This window comes from Acanthochromis polyacanthus, chromosome 13 (genome assembly GCF_021347895.1).
Source record: "Acanthochromis polyacanthus isolate Apoly-LR-REF ecotype Palm Island chromosome 13, KAUST_Apoly_ChrSc, whole genome shotgun sequence".
In the NCBI taxonomy this organism is placed as follows: domain Eukaryota; kingdom Metazoa; phylum Chordata; class Actinopteri; family Pomacentridae; genus Acanthochromis; species Acanthochromis polyacanthus.
In genome coordinates, this window is record NC_067125.1 from 14,036,754 (window position 1) to 14,057,177 (window position 20,424).

A 20,424-nucleotide genomic window follows, 5' to 3' on the forward strand; every position below is an offset into this window, starting at 1 on the left:
AGATGGGCCAAAACCACCCGTCTGGCCTAAATTCAACATTTTTGGAAACACAGGTGTTGCCGAGCTCTCAGCTGTATCCTTGTCACACAAGAACACAGCTCTGTAAAGATCTACTGCTTAAAATAAACGAGCATGAAAAAATCCCATGAAGCCCAATTAGAATTCTGCTTCACTTCGCTTACTGATTGAATGAGGTAATCTGTTCTCATTTAAATGATAGCATTTCAGTCAAGCATGGGGCCAGCTTAGTCAAGGAAAACAAATGAGTTCCCTATCCCATGAAAAACTCTTCTCAGCACTGGCAGGAATATAAAACGGAGACAGGCACGAGCTCCATTGTCATTGTTTTCATTTGCCGCATCAGCATGCAGCCACATATCTATTGTGGAGGATAACAGCGTGCATGATGCATTGTATGCCCCACGGCGCTGTCTAAATTTTCCAGAGACCCAACACATCCACAGGTACCTTTACTTCATTTTTATAAATGGGCCTTGTCTGCTGCAGCCGCAGAGAGCCATCCACACCATGCAGAGTGAGACGCCTCGGCCCGTGACATCATAAAAGCCTCACCTAAACATGTGGGGAGTGTCTGCGTCGCTGTCACACAAGCTATCATTCACGAGCACAGACAGATGTTTTTTATGTGATCCCATGTCAATTTATTAACGTCAGCTGTTGTGTTTAATACAGTATGTGTCAAGCAATGTCTTCAAAGGCGCAGGAGCTACCCATTTGTCACTCTGTGATTTGTTTTTCTTTGCTGGCACTCTGTGCTGCACTCTCTGTCTGACGTAATGAGGAACGTGCTGTCTGCTCTGAGTTGCCAGGGAGCTTGTCACAGCATGGAGGGCTGCCACAAAAATATGCTGAAGCCAGCACAGAAAACCTGCCCCAGAATGATGATTTATTCACACAAAAGAAGGCTTTTGCCAGGAGGAGGTGTGAAAACCTGTCTTTATGTCTTTTCCTTCATTTTTCTCCATCTCTTCTTTCGCTATATTCTAATCCTCACGCCAGGTGGGCCAAAGGAGGAAGCATAATCAAGGAGGTTTCTGGAGACACGTATGAGGTTATTGTGGACCACTCCTTCTTTATAGAGCCTGTTTCCTGTGAAGTTACCAACCCTCTTGGCAGCACCAACATCAGCCGCAACGTTGACGTCTACTGTGAGTGGCTCCTTAAGTAATCTCTCATGCCTCTGTAATGCCAGCAATGCAATAATGCAAGGTTATGGATGTTTGCCGTCTTTTATATTTTGAAACTGAGCTCCAAGAGCTGGAGCTGTAACAGCTGATGCTTAGTTATGGATGCATCATAGACACTTAACGATGTTTCTTTCAATAGTTGGCCCTCGCATGGCTGCAGAGCCTCAGTCCTTGCAGGTTGACCTTGGAACCGATGCTGTCTTCAACTGCGCCTGGACAGGAAATCCCTCCCTTACCATTGTGTGGATGAAAAGGGGCTCTGGAGTGGTGAGTATACTGGTCTGCACTAGCCAAGGATATTTTATACAATATTTAATTCCACACTATGACTTACAGTAGATGTAAAGCTGTTCAAAACTGTCATTTCAGAACTTTCATGGCCTGTAAAAAGTATTTTAGGAAGTTACTTTATGTCAAAGCTAAAAGTCGCAAAGTCTATTAAACCTGAAATTTTTAATGCCCCAGCCTCTTGGTGACCTCCTCTCATATGAGATCCATTGATTTGATCCACAAACTCAGACTCATTCCACCTTTCCTTTTGTCAACATCAAAGGCCAAAGTCTTACTCCGCTGAGCTCAGACCTTAAATTGGATTTTAATAATTGAGAAGAGGTGCCCTTTAAGGTATTAAATGGTCCATGTGCTGCCGCAGTTTTTCCCTTAGCGCTGACTTGTTGTCATCACAAATGCAAAGGTGCCTCATTGCATTTGATGATCTTTGACTTCTTTGCCGCAGGTTCTCAGCAACGAAAATCTCCTGACACTGAAATCCGTGAGACAGGAGGACGCCGGGAAATACGTCTGTCGTGCCGTCGTCCCGCGTGTCGGAGCAGGGGAGAAGGAGGTTTCTCTTACTGTCAACGGTAAGCAGCGCTACTGATGTCTTTCACACACAAACAAGTCCTGATGCACACCTAGAAAGCTGTCAAATGCGTACACATCCAACGAGAATCTTGAGGTCCGGGGTCAACGGCGGCAAGAAGAAAGCAATTTGTCACAGGAGCCAGTATTCTGCTTCCTCTGTAGTTTACGTTAGCTGTCTGCTGTAAAACTTCCAACAGAATATGCTACTGCATTACTCTTGTAGTCTTTTCACAGAGACACAGCTAATTGTACCTGGCAAGCAGAGTAACAAAACACAAGCCACCACGTATAGCAGGAAGGTGGCACCAAAGCAAACCCATGCAAACAGAGGTTATGTGATAAAACACAACTGTTCCGTCAAGTGTCATTATTGTGAAGCCTTTAAATTTATAAAGACATTTATGCATATTTTTAAGATTTGGCTACACATTTCATAAACAGGTGAAATGTACTTAAATGCTAATTATATTCTGCGTGAGTCACAGGGAAGCTGCCTTTTCTGCGGCACTGACTGACTAATGAATACCAGCCTTGGTGGGAGACCTGGCAACTCTCAAACAAATGACTTCATTATCAGTGCTTGATATTCATGGAGCATGCTTCGGTGTGGCAGAGGTTCTTAGTTGTGGGATTTACATGGTTCTTATTTTCTGTGTGTCCATCTGAAAGAAGCCTGTGCCAAATTAGAAGGGAAAAAAAGAAACAGGAAAAAACAAAAAAACAAGAGAGCATTTTGATGCCGGCAAGATGGTGCTGAGTTAATGCTCACTGTGTAACATTGCACATTTTGAAAGCTAACAAAAGAGTTTGCCTGTAAGCAACACTGGTGCTGATTTGGGGATGAAGATACATCAAGTAGCAAACAGTGTGTTTAAAGATTTTCTTTTCAAAATCCAGACGCGAGCTTTGCATATCAGAGAGAATGGGATACCAGTATTCCTCCAGCACAAGATCAGAACCATGACTTTCTATGAACTGCAGTGAGCTCCCTCATTCTCAGCCAGGAATTCGGTCGAAATCAAGGCAGAAGGGGCGAATTCATGACTAATTCTTTTCTATATAATTCCCATTCTTTTGATTGCAACCTATACTGGCATCCTATCTACAGCCTCAATATGTAAATAGAATCCACTATATCCAATGCACCGTTTTATGTTGATGCATCTCTTTTCTGCTCATTTAACTAAGGAGATTGTGTCGTTTTTTATTTTTTTAAATGTTGCCATGAGAGAAAGATGATGGATTGTTTTAATAAAGATTACAACACAAAGCAGAGTGCTGGGAAACATGCTACAAAGCAGAGTGCTGGGAAACATGCTACAAAGCAAAATGTTTATTCAGTCTCTGTAGTCTTCATATGAGCATGTTTACAATGTCTTATAGTCTTTTTATTTGTTGATATTCCGCTTTTCCTTTTTTTTTTTGACTCTTGTACCTCCTTGCCCGAATTGTTATTTGACATTCAAGGCCTCCTTCCCTTTTACCCTTCTGAATAATTGAAATTCCTCTCTTTTTTTCAACCCCAAACCACATGAGGAATCCCGAGTCATTTCGAGCCCAGGCTTTGAGGCGAATCAGATTGTCAAACTTGCGAAAGTGCAAACACTGTGGTTGAAGTGGCGGCGTGTGGGGACCTCTCCCCCGAGGTTCATTGATTGTCCTGTGCCACCGTCTCAACTGCCGATCAACGTGCGCTCTCCTTACCTCTCATCAGCCAGTTAAGCCCAACATCACTGACGGTCAGCAGAACTCAACTGATTCCGGCAGTGAATCGCTAACAGAACAAATGAGCGAGTTTTTGTGGGGGGGCGGCAGGGGGAAGGACGGCCCCGATACAGAAACAACTCAGCCGACACTGTGCACATTCACAGCATTCATGGTGCGACAGTGTCTGCGGCGCATCTGAATGTCTCTTTGCTGTTTGTTTTCCCTGCAGTTATCCCCTGATTCCTTAATGCTGCCATTTAAATTACATGTGTTTATAATTTGTCATTCCCTCTGTCTCTCTCCCTCTGTCATTTTGTGTCACCGGCTCCCACTGTGGCACACCACATAGACATGAGGATTTTGCTTTCCCTGGGGAAGAACGTAATTTAATTATAATCAAACAGCTAGCAGGGGAGGCAGTTTGTGTTTAAGTCACTAATGGATACATATTGCTTGCTCTAGTCAAACATTTTCAGAACGGGAAGCTCCTCAGCTTTTCGTACGTGGTTGTCGAGTGGCTACACATACTAAGGACTTCCATGCGTGTCATTATTTATATAGCATATAATATGTATGTGAGTTTGGTTTTTTTTTCACCATCCTGCATTAGAAGTTATCTGACATGCTTGAAAGGATTTTAGCTTCTCACTTAAGCACCACACATTCATGCTATACATATTAATTAATATATCCACGTGTTTGAGCAGACCTCCATTTGTGTTTGTGAGTCTGTGTGTGTCTTTGGGCAAAGTAATATGTATAATGACACACATGCAGTACTTGGGCAGCCTAGGGAGAGAAAACCCATTACCACAGTAAGGGAGAGGGAGGGCCAGAGAAACCCCCAATATCCCACAGAGAACTGGGTTGTTATAGATCTTTTTTTTCCTCTGCCGTTTCTTTTTCTAGACAGTCTTTATGTGCCTAGTTAATTAGCATTCCAGCCTTCTTTAAACCGGCAGTGACTCTGTATAAGAAAGAAAAGTGCAAATTAATGAAGGAGAAAACTGCATTTAAGATGCAGCACATTTAAGCATAGTAAGATATGATCTGCAAAACTTTCCAGAAGACTTTGAACTCACTTTCTCCATTATGTGTACCTCTCACATGCAGTCTCCACTGAGCTCAGCCATTATTTTTCATATGTGAAAAATATCTTCAATTTATTCCCTTCACGTCATTTAAAGAAATGCTACAGATAATTCAAAACTCTCCTCCTGGCTTACAAAACATTTACAAGAACGGCCCCAGCCTACCTGGATTCCCTGATCCAGGTCTACTCCCCTTCACGCCCACTTCGCTCTGCATGTGAGAGACGCCTGGTGCTTCCAGCCCAGCATGGCTCGGTATCTCTAGCCAGACTCTTTTCCTCTGTTGCTCCCAAATGGTGGAACAATCTACCAAACTCTGTGCGTTCTGCTGAGTCCCTTTCTACTTTTAAGAGACAATTGAAGACTCAATTGTTCAGAGAACACCTAGGCACTTAATCTGACTCCACCTTAGGGGTAGAATAAGTCAGGTGGTCCAAAACCCAGCACTTATTTAGCACTGACAAAGTAAAAAAAAAAAAAAAAAAAAGGGGGGGGGGGGGGATTGGGGGGGTTGGCAATTCTTCTGCAACTTGATGGCAACACCTTTGACCAATCGCACTTGAAGCACTTGAAGCACTTACTACAGGTTTTTCCTTATGTCTGAATTCTTGCTTGTGCTGTACGTCGCTTTGGACAAAAGCGTCTGCTAAATGAAATTGTAGAATTGTAGAATTGTAGATATGTGGTGAGGTTTTATTTAAGAGTTTAGGCTTGCTTGCACAGGCTCATATGATTGTTGGAGTGCTTCAGCTTTGAGGTCAACAGCTCCAAGGTGTCCTTTATGTATCCAGCGAGGACAGAATGGTTGAGACATCTGGAAATCCAATGAAGTGCGAAGGACGGCCAGAAATAAAAAAGCCCGCACACTCATAATCAAGTGGCTTTCATGCCAGCTTGCATCTTCCTTGAGTTAAATAAATAGGAAATCGCATTGCTGACTAAATTTCAACACAAGCTAATAGTGAAGGTTGAACTTGAAATCAGAAAATATTCAGACTAAACACTGTATTACTGACTTTAGGTTTTCATGCAACAAGCAAATCTGACGCCAGCAGTGTGCTTGTATCCTATTGTGTAGATTGGCATTGTCTGCTTGTGAACATCTTGCACTTGCATCTGAGCGAATGGCTGAATATAAGTTCCAGGATTTAATGTGCTGGGTGAAGGCTAGATAGACCAGGAAAAAAAGCTGGCTTTTTTTCTACAGTAGACTAGAAATACTATTACTACTCACAGTTAAATGGCGGCAATTACATCGACTCTCCTGCACGTTGCTGGGGTCAGTGGGTCATTACTGTTATTATAGTCTCATACTGACTGATCAGAATGTGATGATGCTGTGCGCTTCTGCAGTCAATTTGTCTGAACGTGGGCGTTCAAATGTGTGTAAGTCACAGTGGAGATTTAGTTGGTCAGTTGCACTAATACACACACACACACACACACACACACACACACACACACACACACACACACACACACACACACACACACACACACACACACACAGTGCAATTTTCAAATGGTGTGGCCTTTCATACTGTGTAACAAGATAACTGCTCTAAATAATATTGGCAGTAATGTTAAATATCACATACTTGAAATAAAAGTTATATTTTCATGCACATTGATGAATCAGTTGCGCCTCATAAATTACGCAAATTAAGCAATTGCACTGCTGCAGCACACGTTTAGCTAGTGAAACTACTTATCATTGTAGGTAGCGCTTTACCAGTAATCATCTTTTATTAACCAGCATCTTTTATTAACCAGATATAGAAAAAAATATCTGGATTTTTACGGATGCAATACACTGTAAAAAGCCATATCAAATTAGAGACTACACACCTTAGATAAAAACATGTTGGTACCTAGAACAAGAAAATTCAGATGCCAGCGCAATAAATGAATCATTTAATATGTCTTAAACTAAATCAGGCCATGATTATACCAGGTTAAGTTTTGAAATAAAGACTTCAAAAAGAGTCATTTCAAGCAATTCAAGCAATTTAGTTCATCGTAGTAATTGCAAAAGAAGCCTGTATCATGTTTTTAGGAGTTACAGTTGCTTTTCAAGACAAGGCAAGTGACATTTATTTGAATTAAGTTCAACAATCTTCCTTTGAAAGCATGAGATAATCCATTTATAGTGAAAAGATCAACTAGATTTTGAATCTAAATATGAGGCAGTTACAAACGAGATTCTTAAAAATGCATTGTCAAGCAGTTTCATCCTCATTCGGCACAAGATTGTTACTTATCTAACTCTCTGTTCCTCAAAAAAATGTTCCCCACAAGAACACAAGTGTTGACACTGAATAATCACTTTAAGGGTATTATTTTTATTGAAAATGGATGGTTGGGTGCATAATACAGGCGAGACAGTGTTAAATTCTAATCAGTTTTAGGCATGTTTCGGTAGATGTTTCGGTTTATATGTACATAATGCAAAGATTCTGTCTGCAAAAATTGATTGTGGTTGTACTGTATGTGCCAGTTAATTGAAATGATGAGAGTTTGTGGCCTGTGACATTGATGCTAAGTTGTCATTGTAGATGTGTTTCACAGTGTGAGGACAGTATAGATCCCACTCCATGCAGGAAATGGAGAGGAGGGGGAAAAAAAGGAGAAAATACAGTCTGGTCCCTGTTGTAAAGATGTATCTAGCCAAAGCAGGCTAATGCATTGAAGATGGTGGTTACCTTAGCTAACCAATCAGAGACAGGGATGAAATCATTTGTGACTTAACTACATCCACTGTGACTCTCTGTTGTTAATGTGATACAGTGTCGTTGAAAGAAAACAGCAGGAGCATTCACATAAAAGCAGTAATTAATTCTTGCAATTTCTGTAAGCAAATGACAGCCAACTTAATAATAGTATAGTTGCTTTGTCTTTCTACTGGTTATTGTTTTGGTTTCTTTATGTTTGGACAGGTTGAACTGCATATGCATTTAGGAAAGTGTTTATTCTCACTGTGAGCAATGTTCTTGTGGAGTTTGTCTACATTATTCTTTTTGAAATTTTTACTCAAACCTCCAGCTATGTATTTACGTCTCTAGGATACATTAAATATACATCAGATACAGGATTCTTTATAATTCATTTAATAGAATTGTTAAAATATTGACAATAAGCATGGACTCTGGTTGACATTTGAGCATATAGACAGGATCTCATCACTGTGGATTTCTCCCAGAGGAAAATGTCGGCGACCGCACCAGACAGTTTTCCACTGTTTCAGTTGCCCTGTAGCGGTTTGTGCTCTCGTTTTTATCACAAAAGAAAACAGAGAAATCAAAAGAGCTGCACTGAGGTAGAGGGGAAATGTCAAGCTATTGTTCAAAGTGAATGCCTCAGTTTAGGAAGGAAATGTAAGCCCTGGCATTTTGACACCCACGCCGATATTGTGTAATCAGATTACATTGTCCACTCCAGAGTTAACACCTCCTCAAATGAATGAGTGAAACATTGCGCCCAACATTTTGATTACCTCTCCTGCTGCTAGCATTGATGCTGTAGTGCCACCCACCTCCCAGCTACTAACGGGTTTGTGCTCTGATCACGTCGTGAGAGTAGGAAACACGTACTTTTACACGCACTCTGGCACACACACACACACACACACACACACACACACACACACACACACACACACACACACACACACACACACACACACACACACACACACACACACACACACACACACACACACACACACACACACACACACGTGCTTTCAACACAGGCTGAGCCAGTGAGATAAAGCTATCTAATTATATTCCTCATTTGCAGCTCTGATCCATAGAATAGATCCTCCCAAGCCACCACCACCAGCCTTTTGCAGCCTGCAAGCAATTGATCTTGCTATGTGTTGACAGTTGGAGCTCATACTAACCATATATTTCATCTTGTAATCACAAGTTAGAACATGCAGACTGCACTTGGTATAGGGATTATAGCATATTTCCACATACTGTATTAAAACTATTATCGCGTGTTAGTAAGCCAGGGAAAGAAACGTGGACGCCTCTTGATACATTTTTCTAAACTTGTCTGCAGCATTCAAAGTAGTAGCAGCCTTCCAGCATCCTCCAGTAGCATACCAAGACACCATCTGGCAAAGGCTCATTAAAATGCTAATTCATTTTAATAAGAGACAGGTAATAAACTGCAATTATGTATCGTCAGAGAGATGGCAGAGAGCAGGAGTTTGAGGGAAGTCGGCCTGGATGCGAGTTGTCTCACTAATCAAGAAGCTGCCTCACTTGCCACCTCCTCAAACCCACAATCTTAACCTTAGCCATCACAAGAGACGCTGCATCGTTTGATTATAGCAGCTTTTAAAAGGCCTTTTTGGCAAATAAAAAGGACGCAGTGGAGACGTTTTGTCGTGTGACTTTTTTTGTGGGAGTATCTCTGTAATAACCCGGCTTTTAAATGTAAGGAAGCAGAGGTGGATGTGAGCAATTATGTCAGCTTGTGCTGACATAACCACATGAATGCATTTTTAAACTGAATTATATCCACAATAGAGATGACTACAAGGCAGGAGAGAGGGAAATGGGGAATCGGTTTTTTAATGCTAACAAAGTAAAGGCTGCTGATCGTGAGGTTTTCAGACGTGCCTGATCATGATAGGCAGTTCTGACTTTTGAAGATAACCAAATTGGAAGCGAGGGGAAGAAAATCATCGAATTACACTTGCATGCATACAGGATAAAACAAATTCAACAAAAAAAGTGTATCACTTGTGTAGATTCTCATGTATCAAGGCAGCTATTACCAGCTGCCTTCATGCATCTCTTGAACTGCAATAGAGTTTAATTTAAAATTACTGTCTGAAATGATGTTAAAAAAATATACTTGCAACACACACTAAATCCCTCCACAGTGTAATTTCATCTATTTAAATATACCTTTGATAAAACGTAAACCGCAGCCTCCGTGCTCTTTATTTACAGTGAATCCTTCAGGACCAAAGGGAAACACACATGAATGACGGAACTGGGTTGTGTGTGACATCTTGTCTTCATATTAGTGCTGTCACCTGGTGTGAGCAGCCTCCAGACCAGATGGCAAGCAGACCAGTCGTTTAGGCTGAGCTGCCCTTGTCAGGCAACATTTTGTAGCGTGACCAAGGTTTAACATATGCTGGCTCGGAGTCCGAACCTGCAGCTCTTGTTGATTGAACTAGCCTTGTTTAAGGGGCTTGTAATGCTAATAAAGCCGTTACATTTAATCAGGCTTATTTTCGGAGACGCCTGGAATATATCTGACATTTTCAGGTGGTTATAAAATAGGTACACTACAGACGACAGATAACAGACACCTACATAAATGTGCAATATAAGATCTGTGCAATCACACTGTATCTTGATGAATGCTTCGTTCATTCATGGAAATCCTTTTGTGCATTTGTAGAGAGCTGGAGCTTATACTGTTTATTTGGTGAACTATTGGTTCAGGGGTCAACTCTGCTGCAAGCAAATTGATTGAGGTGAAACACTGCGACAAGTGTGTTATCTCCCCACAAAGGCATTTTCTCTTTTCCATCTGTGCAGTCCTGATTACGCTCCAGAGGACAACGTTTATCTCAGTGGGAGAAATCAAGCCAGCCATAAATCAACAATTTCTTGATCCAGAATGAGGTCTAGGCCACCACTTATGCCCTTTGTTCAGTCCTGGTGTGTCCTTGGCTAGACTGTATGGAGGGAGGAGGCATTTCATATCTCACTGCAATACAATCTTCCCCAGGAGCCTCAAATTACGGAACACTTCAGGTGCTACTACCCAGAACAGGAGACATTTACAATATAATCTAATACCAAGAACTCAATTGAACAGAACTGTCATATGACCTGACAGTGAAAATGAATTTAATTATTCATGTTTCAATTTCTCTGACTCATCTTCAAACTCTGTTTTTATGGTTGTTCTTTTTCAGGGCCACCTACTATCTCCAGTACACAGACTCAGCAAGCCTTGCATGGAGAGAAAGGACAAATCAAGTGTTTCATTCGAAGTACACCTCCTCCAGACCGCATTGTGAGTACATCTGGGCTGTTTGTTTTGATTTTCATCACACATTCGTCTCAAATCTTCTTGATTTTAATGCAAGTGCAAATGTAAAACTGCAATCATGAATAGTGATTTGATGAATGTTTGGCAGCTGATCAATGCAAATTAGATGGCCGCTCTGTTCCTACTAGTGCCTGAAATATGACCAGCAAGCAATTGATCTGTTTGCTCCACATGAACAGCACACGCATTTATTTTATTTTATTGTATTCCCTCAATGTTTTTTGTTGTTGTTTTTTTTAGTGAAAATGTTTGCATGAAAATACAGTTTCAACTTCTCATCTCTCATTTCAGTCACCTCTAAACTCACTTTGCACAGTTTATGTGTGCAGATATGTGTATGCATGTGTGTGTATGTGCACATATATTTGACTGGTTGCCATACTTTGTCATCTAATGTGCACTTTTACTGCATTAATGCCCAGCATTACTCAATAGCATAGTTAAAGGCATTAGAGGAGATTTAATTTCCTATGACTTTGAACGTAGCATGCGCATGCGCACATACAACCTCTCCCTCACCCCCTCTAACCTCCCCCTCTTAACATTTACGAAGAAACGCCCCCCTCCAGAAACTTGCGTAGCACTCGTGAAGTTGCCTGCAGCCGCAGTATAATACAATAATACATTTTACCTGTCCAGAAGGAATTTCGCAACCAAGGCATCTGTCTTTAGGTCCATTTGTTGCTTGAGCTGACGCCATCGCCCAAATGACTCACCAATAATCACTTTTGTTTTTGCATTCTCGCGATCCAGTTGTCTTTTATTTTCTCTGACCTCAAAATATGACTTTTTTTTACGGCTGGGTCCCCTTGGATCTTTATCTGCCATTATGTAAAAAAAGATGAGCAAAACAAGTCGCCAGCTAACTACGAAGCTATACCAAAGCAACACATACACAAAACACGTAAGTCCAAGGCGTACGTAATCTACGTAACTAGGCCTGAGCCGGAAGATTTTTGATTGACAGGAAAGGGAGCAAACCAAACGCCTCGGTCCGAGCGCGTTGATTGGCTGATGTTTTTCAGGTCCTGCCATGTCTACAGTTATTTTATTTATTTTTTTTATTCTTTTAGAGACCATACATACAAGTCCACTAAAGGTCAGTATATTCATTTTATGTGAATCAGACAAATTAAACAACAAAAACATCCTCCATAATACCTTTAAGGTCAGGTTAGAGAGTTATGCCAGCGAAGACTGGTCTGCTTTGTTCTGTATGTTTGAGTATCAAACTATTTATTTAAGAAGCTACTGTGAAAGGACACATCGCCAATGTCAAGATCAGCTCAGTTTCATTGATATAACCAAAGATCACAAATTTGACTCCGAAGGATTTCCAGTTTTTCTGACACAAATCTTTAGACCTTGACAAAGGAAAATCTTTGTGTGCTCATTCTTACAAAAATTTTCCAGATAAAAGCCAAGGCAGGCTTTTGGCTTCAGTCGTTTTATCTGGTTACTAATATTTTAGTTGCATAAAAATACATTGAAAATCCATCACTAAAAACTTCTAGCTGAAGGTGTTATCTATCTTCTGAGTACACTGTCCTGCTCTGAGCATAGAATTCGGCATAATAAATTTACAAACAACTCAAACAAGTGAAAATGAATCATGTAATTGTCATCCAGAACAAATGAACCCAGTCAAAATGAATAAAAGAGGACACAAAAGATGTGTTATGGAGTCATGAATAAGGTAATTTCTACTGTTTTCCTGTATTTCTCTTACAACATCCCCAGAAGCGTGAGCGATTTAAAACATGTGAGACTAGTCACGTCTTTATATCCCATTTGCTTTGGAAAATGTTCAAGCCGTTCTATAAATTGAATATCCATCCAGTATCTATACACCACTTAATCCTCATTAGGGTCTCGGCGGTGCTGGAGTCTATCCCAGCTGATTTAGGGCGAAGGCATGGGGACATACCGGACAGGTTGCCAGTCTGTCACAGGGCTACACATAGAGACAAACAATCACAGTCACATTCACACCTACAGGCAAGCTAGAATCAACAATGAATCTCAGCATGTTTTTGGACTGTGGGAGAAAACTCATGCATGCACAGGGAGAACATGCAAACTCCATGCAGAAAGATTCCAGCAAGGTAGGGACATGAACTGGGGACCACCAAGCTGCAACTAGCTCACCACCAAACCACTGTATATCCTAATTTGTATGTATATACAATCAGAATGAATCAAGGTCACATATTATACGGACATTTAACTTGATATATCCACATCTTAGGTGTTTATTTCACAATTGTTTCTCAAAGAAATAGTTTAGGTAAAGGAATTTGAATTGGCCTAAACGAAATGCTCAAAAGTACTCACATCCACAAACAAATCACTGCAACATTTTAAAGAGTCTAGCCTGAAGCCTAAGAATATATTTACACATATCGATTGAAGAGCCCCAAACTTAGAAAGTTGCGTTTCTCTATTGAATACGAAAAGCTGCTATTTGATTGAATAAAGCACTTTTCACAAAAAAAGACCACCACTGAAATTTCAAATATGTCTGTAGTACACACAAAATACACTGAAGGACAAAGCATTGAAATATTTTTTTGAATGCATGCGCCCATGTTTCATCAAAGAATTAAGTAAGAAAAAAAATGTCCAAAATTCACCTTCTTTAGAAAGACTAAATCAACTACTGTAGGGGTTTTGTTGTTGTTGTTATTAAAGGCATAATCTTCATTTTTTCTTGAGAACATTTCAAAGTTGCTTCTTTTTGCTATCAGATTTATTTACTGTAATGAAAACAATGCTCAGTACCTCTAATTGCTCTGTTTCACAGCAAGCACCGCTGTGTAAGTGGTTGCACACAGTTTCCTAACAACCAGATCCAAAAAGCACACTAATTCAAACACTGCGATGAGAGGTGAACTGCTTAAAGTACATGGAATTTGCAATTATCTATTCGACATTAGCTCAGTCTATAGACGCTGAAGAAATCTCATTGTGCTGGCAGCTTGTCAAATGGAAATGAGCAGCAGAAAATGGGCTGGTAACAAACACAATTTTAACCACAACATTTTCAAGCATTCAAAAATGTTTTAAGCAGCCACGGCGGCATAGAACATCCTTAGTGTATCCTCACTGATTCATCCCAGAGACTACTCTGGCTCTTTGAGCTATTCACTAAACAAAATGAGCTAATGTCCGTGTGCTGATATGAGTAATTCAAACCATCTTGTAACAGAGCAAAACATCTCACACTGTCCCTGTCTTGTTGTACAATGCTGGGTTCATCTATTCATCGCCATCATGCATCTCCATGGAGAAGTGTACCGTTAGCAATAACAATAAAGAGCTCGCCATGCATTATTGCATGACTAATTACAGAACATTCAGGTGAAACGACATAATGATCAGACCCATACCTTTGCTACAACTGCAACACTTTCCTGTAATTTCAAGCATCCACTAAAAGGAGGATTTGCTGGCAAACAATTGGCAAACTTGTGTCCAGAACGCTGTAAATGCTTAATAACCTTTAACATCAGAATATATAACTCCTTTGTTGAGTCGCCGCCATAAAAGGTAGCTGTCATTATCAGGCTCAAAGCTGACTATCCACTAACTGACCATATTGAAATAGCTTGCTAGCTTGTTATAAATTTACAGACTGTAACTTTTCAAAACTATCGTAGAGGACTGCATCACTGTATCGGAACTGATTGTGCACCTTTGTTTTCTGGAGAGCATAAATATTCTCACAACATTTCTTTGCAACCCAGCCGACAGTCTTTAGATCTTTCAGGGTGAGCAAATGTAGACGACCTTTGGCAGTTATGCCACACTTTTGGCATTGCAAAATCTCTGCAAAGTTCTGAATAAAATGTGCTAAAAAAGATATGTTGTGTGTTCTTTTCTAATCCTTGCACTTATTTGTAAAACATGGCATTCAAGTAGTACAGGGGTCTCCTCATTTAAAACAAATTGCTCTGCGGTGCCACTAATGGACCAGAACTTCGCATCATCATTACCTTATCTTTGCCCTGTGTTTTCTCAGGCATGGTCATGGAAGGAAACAGTGCTGGAGTCTGGAACTTCTGGCCGCTACACCGTAGAAACTGTCAACACAGAAGAAGGAGTAATCTCCACGCTGACCATGAGCAACATTGTCCCAGCTGACTTCCAGACTATCTACAACTGCACCGCCTGGAACAGCTTTGGCTCTGACACCGAGATCATACGCCTTAAGGAACAAGGTGGGAGCCAAGGTTCGGCAGGTTCCACCTTCCTCTTCTTCGAATCACGTGACTGTGGTTTTTCTAGATGGTGATAGTGGACACTAGCCAAGCTGTGGTGTTCTGTGTGCGTCCCCGTGGTGCTGTGTTTGTGAGCTCGTGCTTGTATTTCACCGTGTGAGTCAGTGTGTTCCTGTGTGAATGTGCTTTTTTATAAAAGAGTCAGGATGAGGCAGGATTTTATGACTAACTGGTCAGCTGTGAATAAGATTCCATGACAATAGCAAATTAAAGTGAGAAATGTTGAATAGACATATGCATTTAATTCTACTTGCACATATTTCTATTTTTCTTTATTATACAGCAACACATAAAGAGCTTCTGAGATTTTTTTTGTCTTCGAATTCTGCCAGAACTAAGTTCGAAGTTCAATTTTAAACTGCATGATGATGTGATACATGGATGCAGTGCATGGCCTGTATTTTGAAATGTTTGATGTGATAATGGCGCGGATAAATTCTTGACAAATTAGTTTTCCGGGATAACATAAAGTTGAACTCCCTACTAATTCAAACTGGTGACCCTTAACATACGCAGGCTTAATATAAAATGCACTTTCCCTTAAGCTTTTTTTAATGTAAAAGAAAAAAAATTTAAACATTCTTCATTTTCTTTTTCTTTAAATCTGAATACTTTTTTTTTTATCTGTGACCTTTTCCCCTCTATCGTAGGGGAAGCTGTGTTTTCTATCCACTTATCTCAAATGATAAATTATAAGCTGCTTATGTGAAAGTGACATTGATCAATGAAGACATTAAATAGGCTTTAATGGTGTAGGAAGAGGACTTGGTTGTTTGCATTTGTTTAAAATGCAAGGTCATAAATGTGGGCTGGTAACTCAGGTTCTCATTAAAGTGTGTTTTAATGAGGACCTTTACTGCTGCAGCAGCGTATAGATATTCCTGGTTTAGCATGTGCAGAAACACACACACACACGATTACGCTTAAATGAATGCACACAGCTCTTGTAGTGTACTCAATGAAAACAAATGCCCTCAGTGAAATGCTTCTATTAGCCTAAATGAGTGTAAATTAAAAGTTATTAGACAGAAGGATAATGAGACAATATTAGTAGGAAAATGTTTACCCGGGCTGATAACAAAAGGTTTAGTAATTAGTTTTCGTTTGAATTTGTTGTTGTTTAGACATACAGTCCAATACATTGCTTTTTCCCCTGTGGCAGTGTGCCTGTGTGTTTTTATTACCTGGCGTTGTGCCTATAGGATGACGTTAGAGTCACTTAGAGGGGTAAAATATAGCGCATCCTCACATAGTCACAAAAGAGGGCGATGAGCTGGTGCATGTGCTTGAAAAGAAAAAGGTGGCCTGCTGCTGCTGTGCGCCCTCCTGCCTCGTACCCAATATGGGATACAATGTACATATGAGATGTTTGTGGTGTGTTATTGTAGAAGGACACGTCTTTTTGTTGCTCTGTGCAGAATCTCTCCCCGTGGCGGTGATCATCGGCATTGCTGTGGGAGCCTTCGTGGCCCTCATTGTCCTCATGGGCACCATCGGAGCGTTCTGTTGCACCCGTTCCCAGAGAAGTACGTCTCCTCTCCCGTGTTACACCCACTGAAGCATGCATGCCAAAGTACTGTATAATCCCAAAGCACACAAAAATGTCCATCTATTCAAATGTGAATATTATAGTCATTTTAGCACGACAAAAAAAGAAAAGCTTGTGCACAAATTTTGACTTGAAGTCTCTTAAGTATGGGGAGTCTATTGTAAAACACACACACGCACACACATTGCAAAGAATTGCAAGAAATGCAAGTGAGATTCTACGTCCTGGAACATAGTGTCACGCTCAGTACAAGATGAAATCACTGGCTGAGATGGACATCTTTTTGTGGTGCAGAGATAGCCAGATTGTGATAAGGGTTCATTTCATGCAATCTCAGTCTGGCTGCATTCGCTTTTGAGGCTATTTACATCCTGCGCTATGTTCACTGCCACCCACCCATATACCAAGTGACTCAGGTTAGAGACAGTCAGCCACTGTCTCTATCCAAGAACCACACTGTGCTACTGGTCCCTTCAGCATGTCTATTGTCTGTATACTACAGAGGAAGCGCACCTGGTTATGCCCTCACTGCCCGTCTCCATCTGTGCTCACCAGAGAGAACTTGCAAGCAAAATTAAGACAGAAAGTAAGACTTTGTTATATGACAGTATACCATCCGCATTGTCCCAAACAGAATGAGCCACCAACCGTGGAAGGCTGTGTGAGATTGCATATATATGCAGAAACAGATAATCTTGTGTTGGCAGGAAACAAATGATTAATAATGCTTTGTATTGTTTTCGGGAAATGGGGGAGCTCTAACAAAGCAAGCCCAGGGATCTTTGCTAAATTCTGTAATTCTGCAAACAGCACTGGGGGAAAATTATAATGTCAACAAATACAGGATGGTGTTTATCCAGCTTATTAAGATATGCGTGTCATCTGTTTCTGCCAGATCTGAAAGGAGTCGTGTCGGCAAAAAACGACATTCGGGTGGAGATTGTGCACAAAGACCACAACGCGGCGCGAGAAAATGAAGAGCACACCTCCATGAAACAGCTGATGGTGAGTGTGAGTGTCCCAACATACTACTTTCCACTTCTTCTCGTTTATTTTTTTTCAGAAATAGAATCTCAGCATGTTTTTTTTTCTTCTTTTTTTGCATGTCCTTTTAAAGCTGACAGTTCCATAATGAATGCACTCTACGATTGGTATTGCCGTTTTCGGTGGAATACATTATTTCATGACTAATGGAAGAAGAGAAAGGCATGCAAATTGTATATATGCTGTATGTAGTCAATGCATGGGGTTTATATTTATCAACAGGATGCCACTAGCCCTATGAGCAGAGCAGACCCCAATACATTTTAACTATAGAGATGCTGATGCATACTGGGTAATCCTACAGTGGGTGTACTTGTGTATCTACATGCCTGCTAGACACACAAAGAACTGTTTCCTCTTTTGAGCTCTACCAGTGTTTTGGTTTTCATGCAGTTTGCCCCAGGGCTGGGCTATTTGTAGTTAGAGCCGTTGGATTACATTTTCTTTCAAAATACTTAATACAGTCGGCACTTGATGTTAGCGCATGGAAATGAGCTTAGCTACCTCACAAATCTGCATTTTGTAAAGATAAATAAAAGATATTCATGGATAAATTATTAATGCTCCCTGCCAGCCCCAAGTGAAGGTGAAGCATGTCTGACTGATATTAAAAAAGAAGAACAAGTGATAAAAGTTAAACCCATCCATTTCAAAATGTTTTTTTTTCCTCCACTCGGAGTAGGAGAGTTTCAGAAACTACACAGACTCTTAATATACTTTGCTTGATTTTCATGTAGGTTGAACGAGGAGAGTTCCAGCAGGAATCTGTTCTGAAGCAGCTGGAGGTATTACAAGAGGAAGAGAAGGAGTATCAGCACATTAAGGTACGGCTCGTGCACGGTGACAGCGTGAAGGCATGAATGCAGCAGAACAGGAGTAGAAGGTGGTGGGAGAGAGAGAGAGACAGAGAGAGAGAGAGAGAGAAAACGCCTTTGGGGCAGATGGTGGTCTTCAGCTCTGGAACCAAAATAGCTGAAAAGCATTAATCCCTCCACTGCTACACATGATTTTTCCAAAGATAAGTCCAGAGGCAAAATGATTCCTGTTATAGGTCTGATTTTAATAATTAGTTTCTCATCCAAGGTGGTACGAGAAATCAGAGACTGGTCGGCCCTTAAGCTGTTATTTCAGTTTTTATTTATACCTTATGCACACAGATAGGAATGGGGTGTTATAAAGGGCATATGGGATGGAAAGAAACTCTTGGTATCTTTTATGTTAGCCTGATTTTTGCTTTGTAGCTTCTCTCAAATTGGGACACAGTTACCTTTTGCAAAATCTTTCATTCTTTTAACAAGCATTCTGTTCATGTACCTTAAATTGTTAAACTGATGAATCTCTTGGGCTGGAAAATTTCATTTGTTTCAGCTAGAATGAAGATGAAGTTAGTCCTGTTATTGTCAATTCTCAACAGAAATTGCTGTACGCCACAAAGTGCCACACAGTTGCACAGCTTTTCTTTAAGACCGCCAAATATTCCAAAACAAACAAACCTGGCAATACCTCATGTTTTCCGGTAATTTTTGCATTAGTAAAGGCCTTTGGTCACAGCAGAAATCAGACGAATTAAAACACAATGGGAGTTTATGGCATTGTAAGGGTTAATTTGGGGGAGATCTCTGACTGACAACTAGGGATGCACGTCACTGAATCAAAATTAAAAACCAACATCAGCCCAGAATGAACCCTGGCAGGCTTATAAGATGATGCTGACTAATGTACAATCTGGTTCACGTTGGTGATCATAAAAGAAGCATATTTTATGTCTGCATCTGCCAGCTGGCCAACACGTTAAGAGTTGGCATACTAATATGTCAGATGCACTACATCAGGAGACTCCTGATGTTCTCTGCAATTAGGGTGGGAAAAAATATGTGCATATGTCGATATGGAGATCAGCAATCAGACAAAAAAATGAGCTGGAAAATATCAGCGTGTCAGATATCGGCAAAAATCCAACACTGTGCATTTGTACTGGCAACATATCAGCCACAGTTGTGCAGAAATCACTCGCCACGTTATCTCAATCACACTGTGTCTGTATTAACCCACACGGTCACTCTGCTCATCAATGCAGTCTTCACAACCACCTACGGTATGCAGCTAATTTTAAGCACATCACCACTCATTAAGCGGTGACACCATCAGAATGTGAAACAGACAACGTGTGAATCACAGCCCAGGTTGAAGCTTTCTGGTGGCAGGTAACAAGAGACAATGACGCTATATTTAGAAACCTGATATAGGACTCTGACCCCAGGTCCGTTTGATCAGTGGCATCCACTCCGTAGCACACGTGTAGATCCTTTTGATATCATTACTCCTCCTCTCTAATCCTTTTGAAGTTTATATGCAACATGGTTTTGTACATATAAATGACAAAAAATGTCAGCATGGCCAGATCCATCCCAGAGTGTCTTATTCAGGGAAGCCAAGATTCAGTGAATGTAATAAAGCTGACTTCAGTGCTATTTATTGCTGCCTACCCATTTACATGGCAATGAATGGATCAGTCGGTACAGACGAGGCACTTTCAGTTCTCCCATCGCATGTGAAGGCACTTAACCACTTGTAACTCCTGCAATAAATGATCC

At 40.7% G+C, this 20,424-nt stretch overlaps 2 protein-coding genes across 13 annotated transcripts in view; one reads left to right on the forward strand and one right to left on the reverse strand.

Moving 5' to 3' along the window:
• smtla (somatolactin alpha) overlaps window positions 1–20,424 on the reverse strand; it is a 379,498-nt gene that overhangs the window by 314,225 nt on the left and 44,849 nt on the right. The gene's annotated exons all lie outside the window — the stretch shown is intronic.
• Window positions 1–20,424, forward strand: part of kirrel3b (kirre like nephrin family adhesion molecule 3b) — a 160,657-nt gene that overhangs the window by 133,568 nt on the left and 6,665 nt on the right. For 2 of the 12 annotated variants that reach the window (XM_022190334.2, XM_022190336.2), the window contains exons 7-15: window positions 1,021–1,169; window positions 1,348–1,475; window positions 1,945–2,071; window positions 10,821–10,921; window positions 14,979–15,189; window positions 16,656–16,763; window positions 17,289–17,372; window positions 17,682–17,797; window positions 18,568–18,654. In XM_022190334.2, coding sequence (XP_022046026.1) covers window positions 1,021–1,169; window positions 1,348–1,475; window positions 1,945–2,071; window positions 10,821–10,921; window positions 14,979–15,189; window positions 16,656–16,763; window positions 17,289–17,372; window positions 17,682–17,797; window positions 18,568–18,654 — 1,111 coding nt within the window. The remainder of the gene's footprint in view (window positions 1–1,020; window positions 1,170–1,347; window positions 1,476–1,944; window positions 2,072–10,820; window positions 10,922–14,978; window positions 15,190–16,655; window positions 16,764–17,288; window positions 17,373–17,681; window positions 17,798–18,567; window positions 18,655–20,424) is intronic. The other 10 variants (XM_022190337.2, XM_022190338.2, XM_022190335.2 and 7 more) reach the window with 7 other exon arrangements.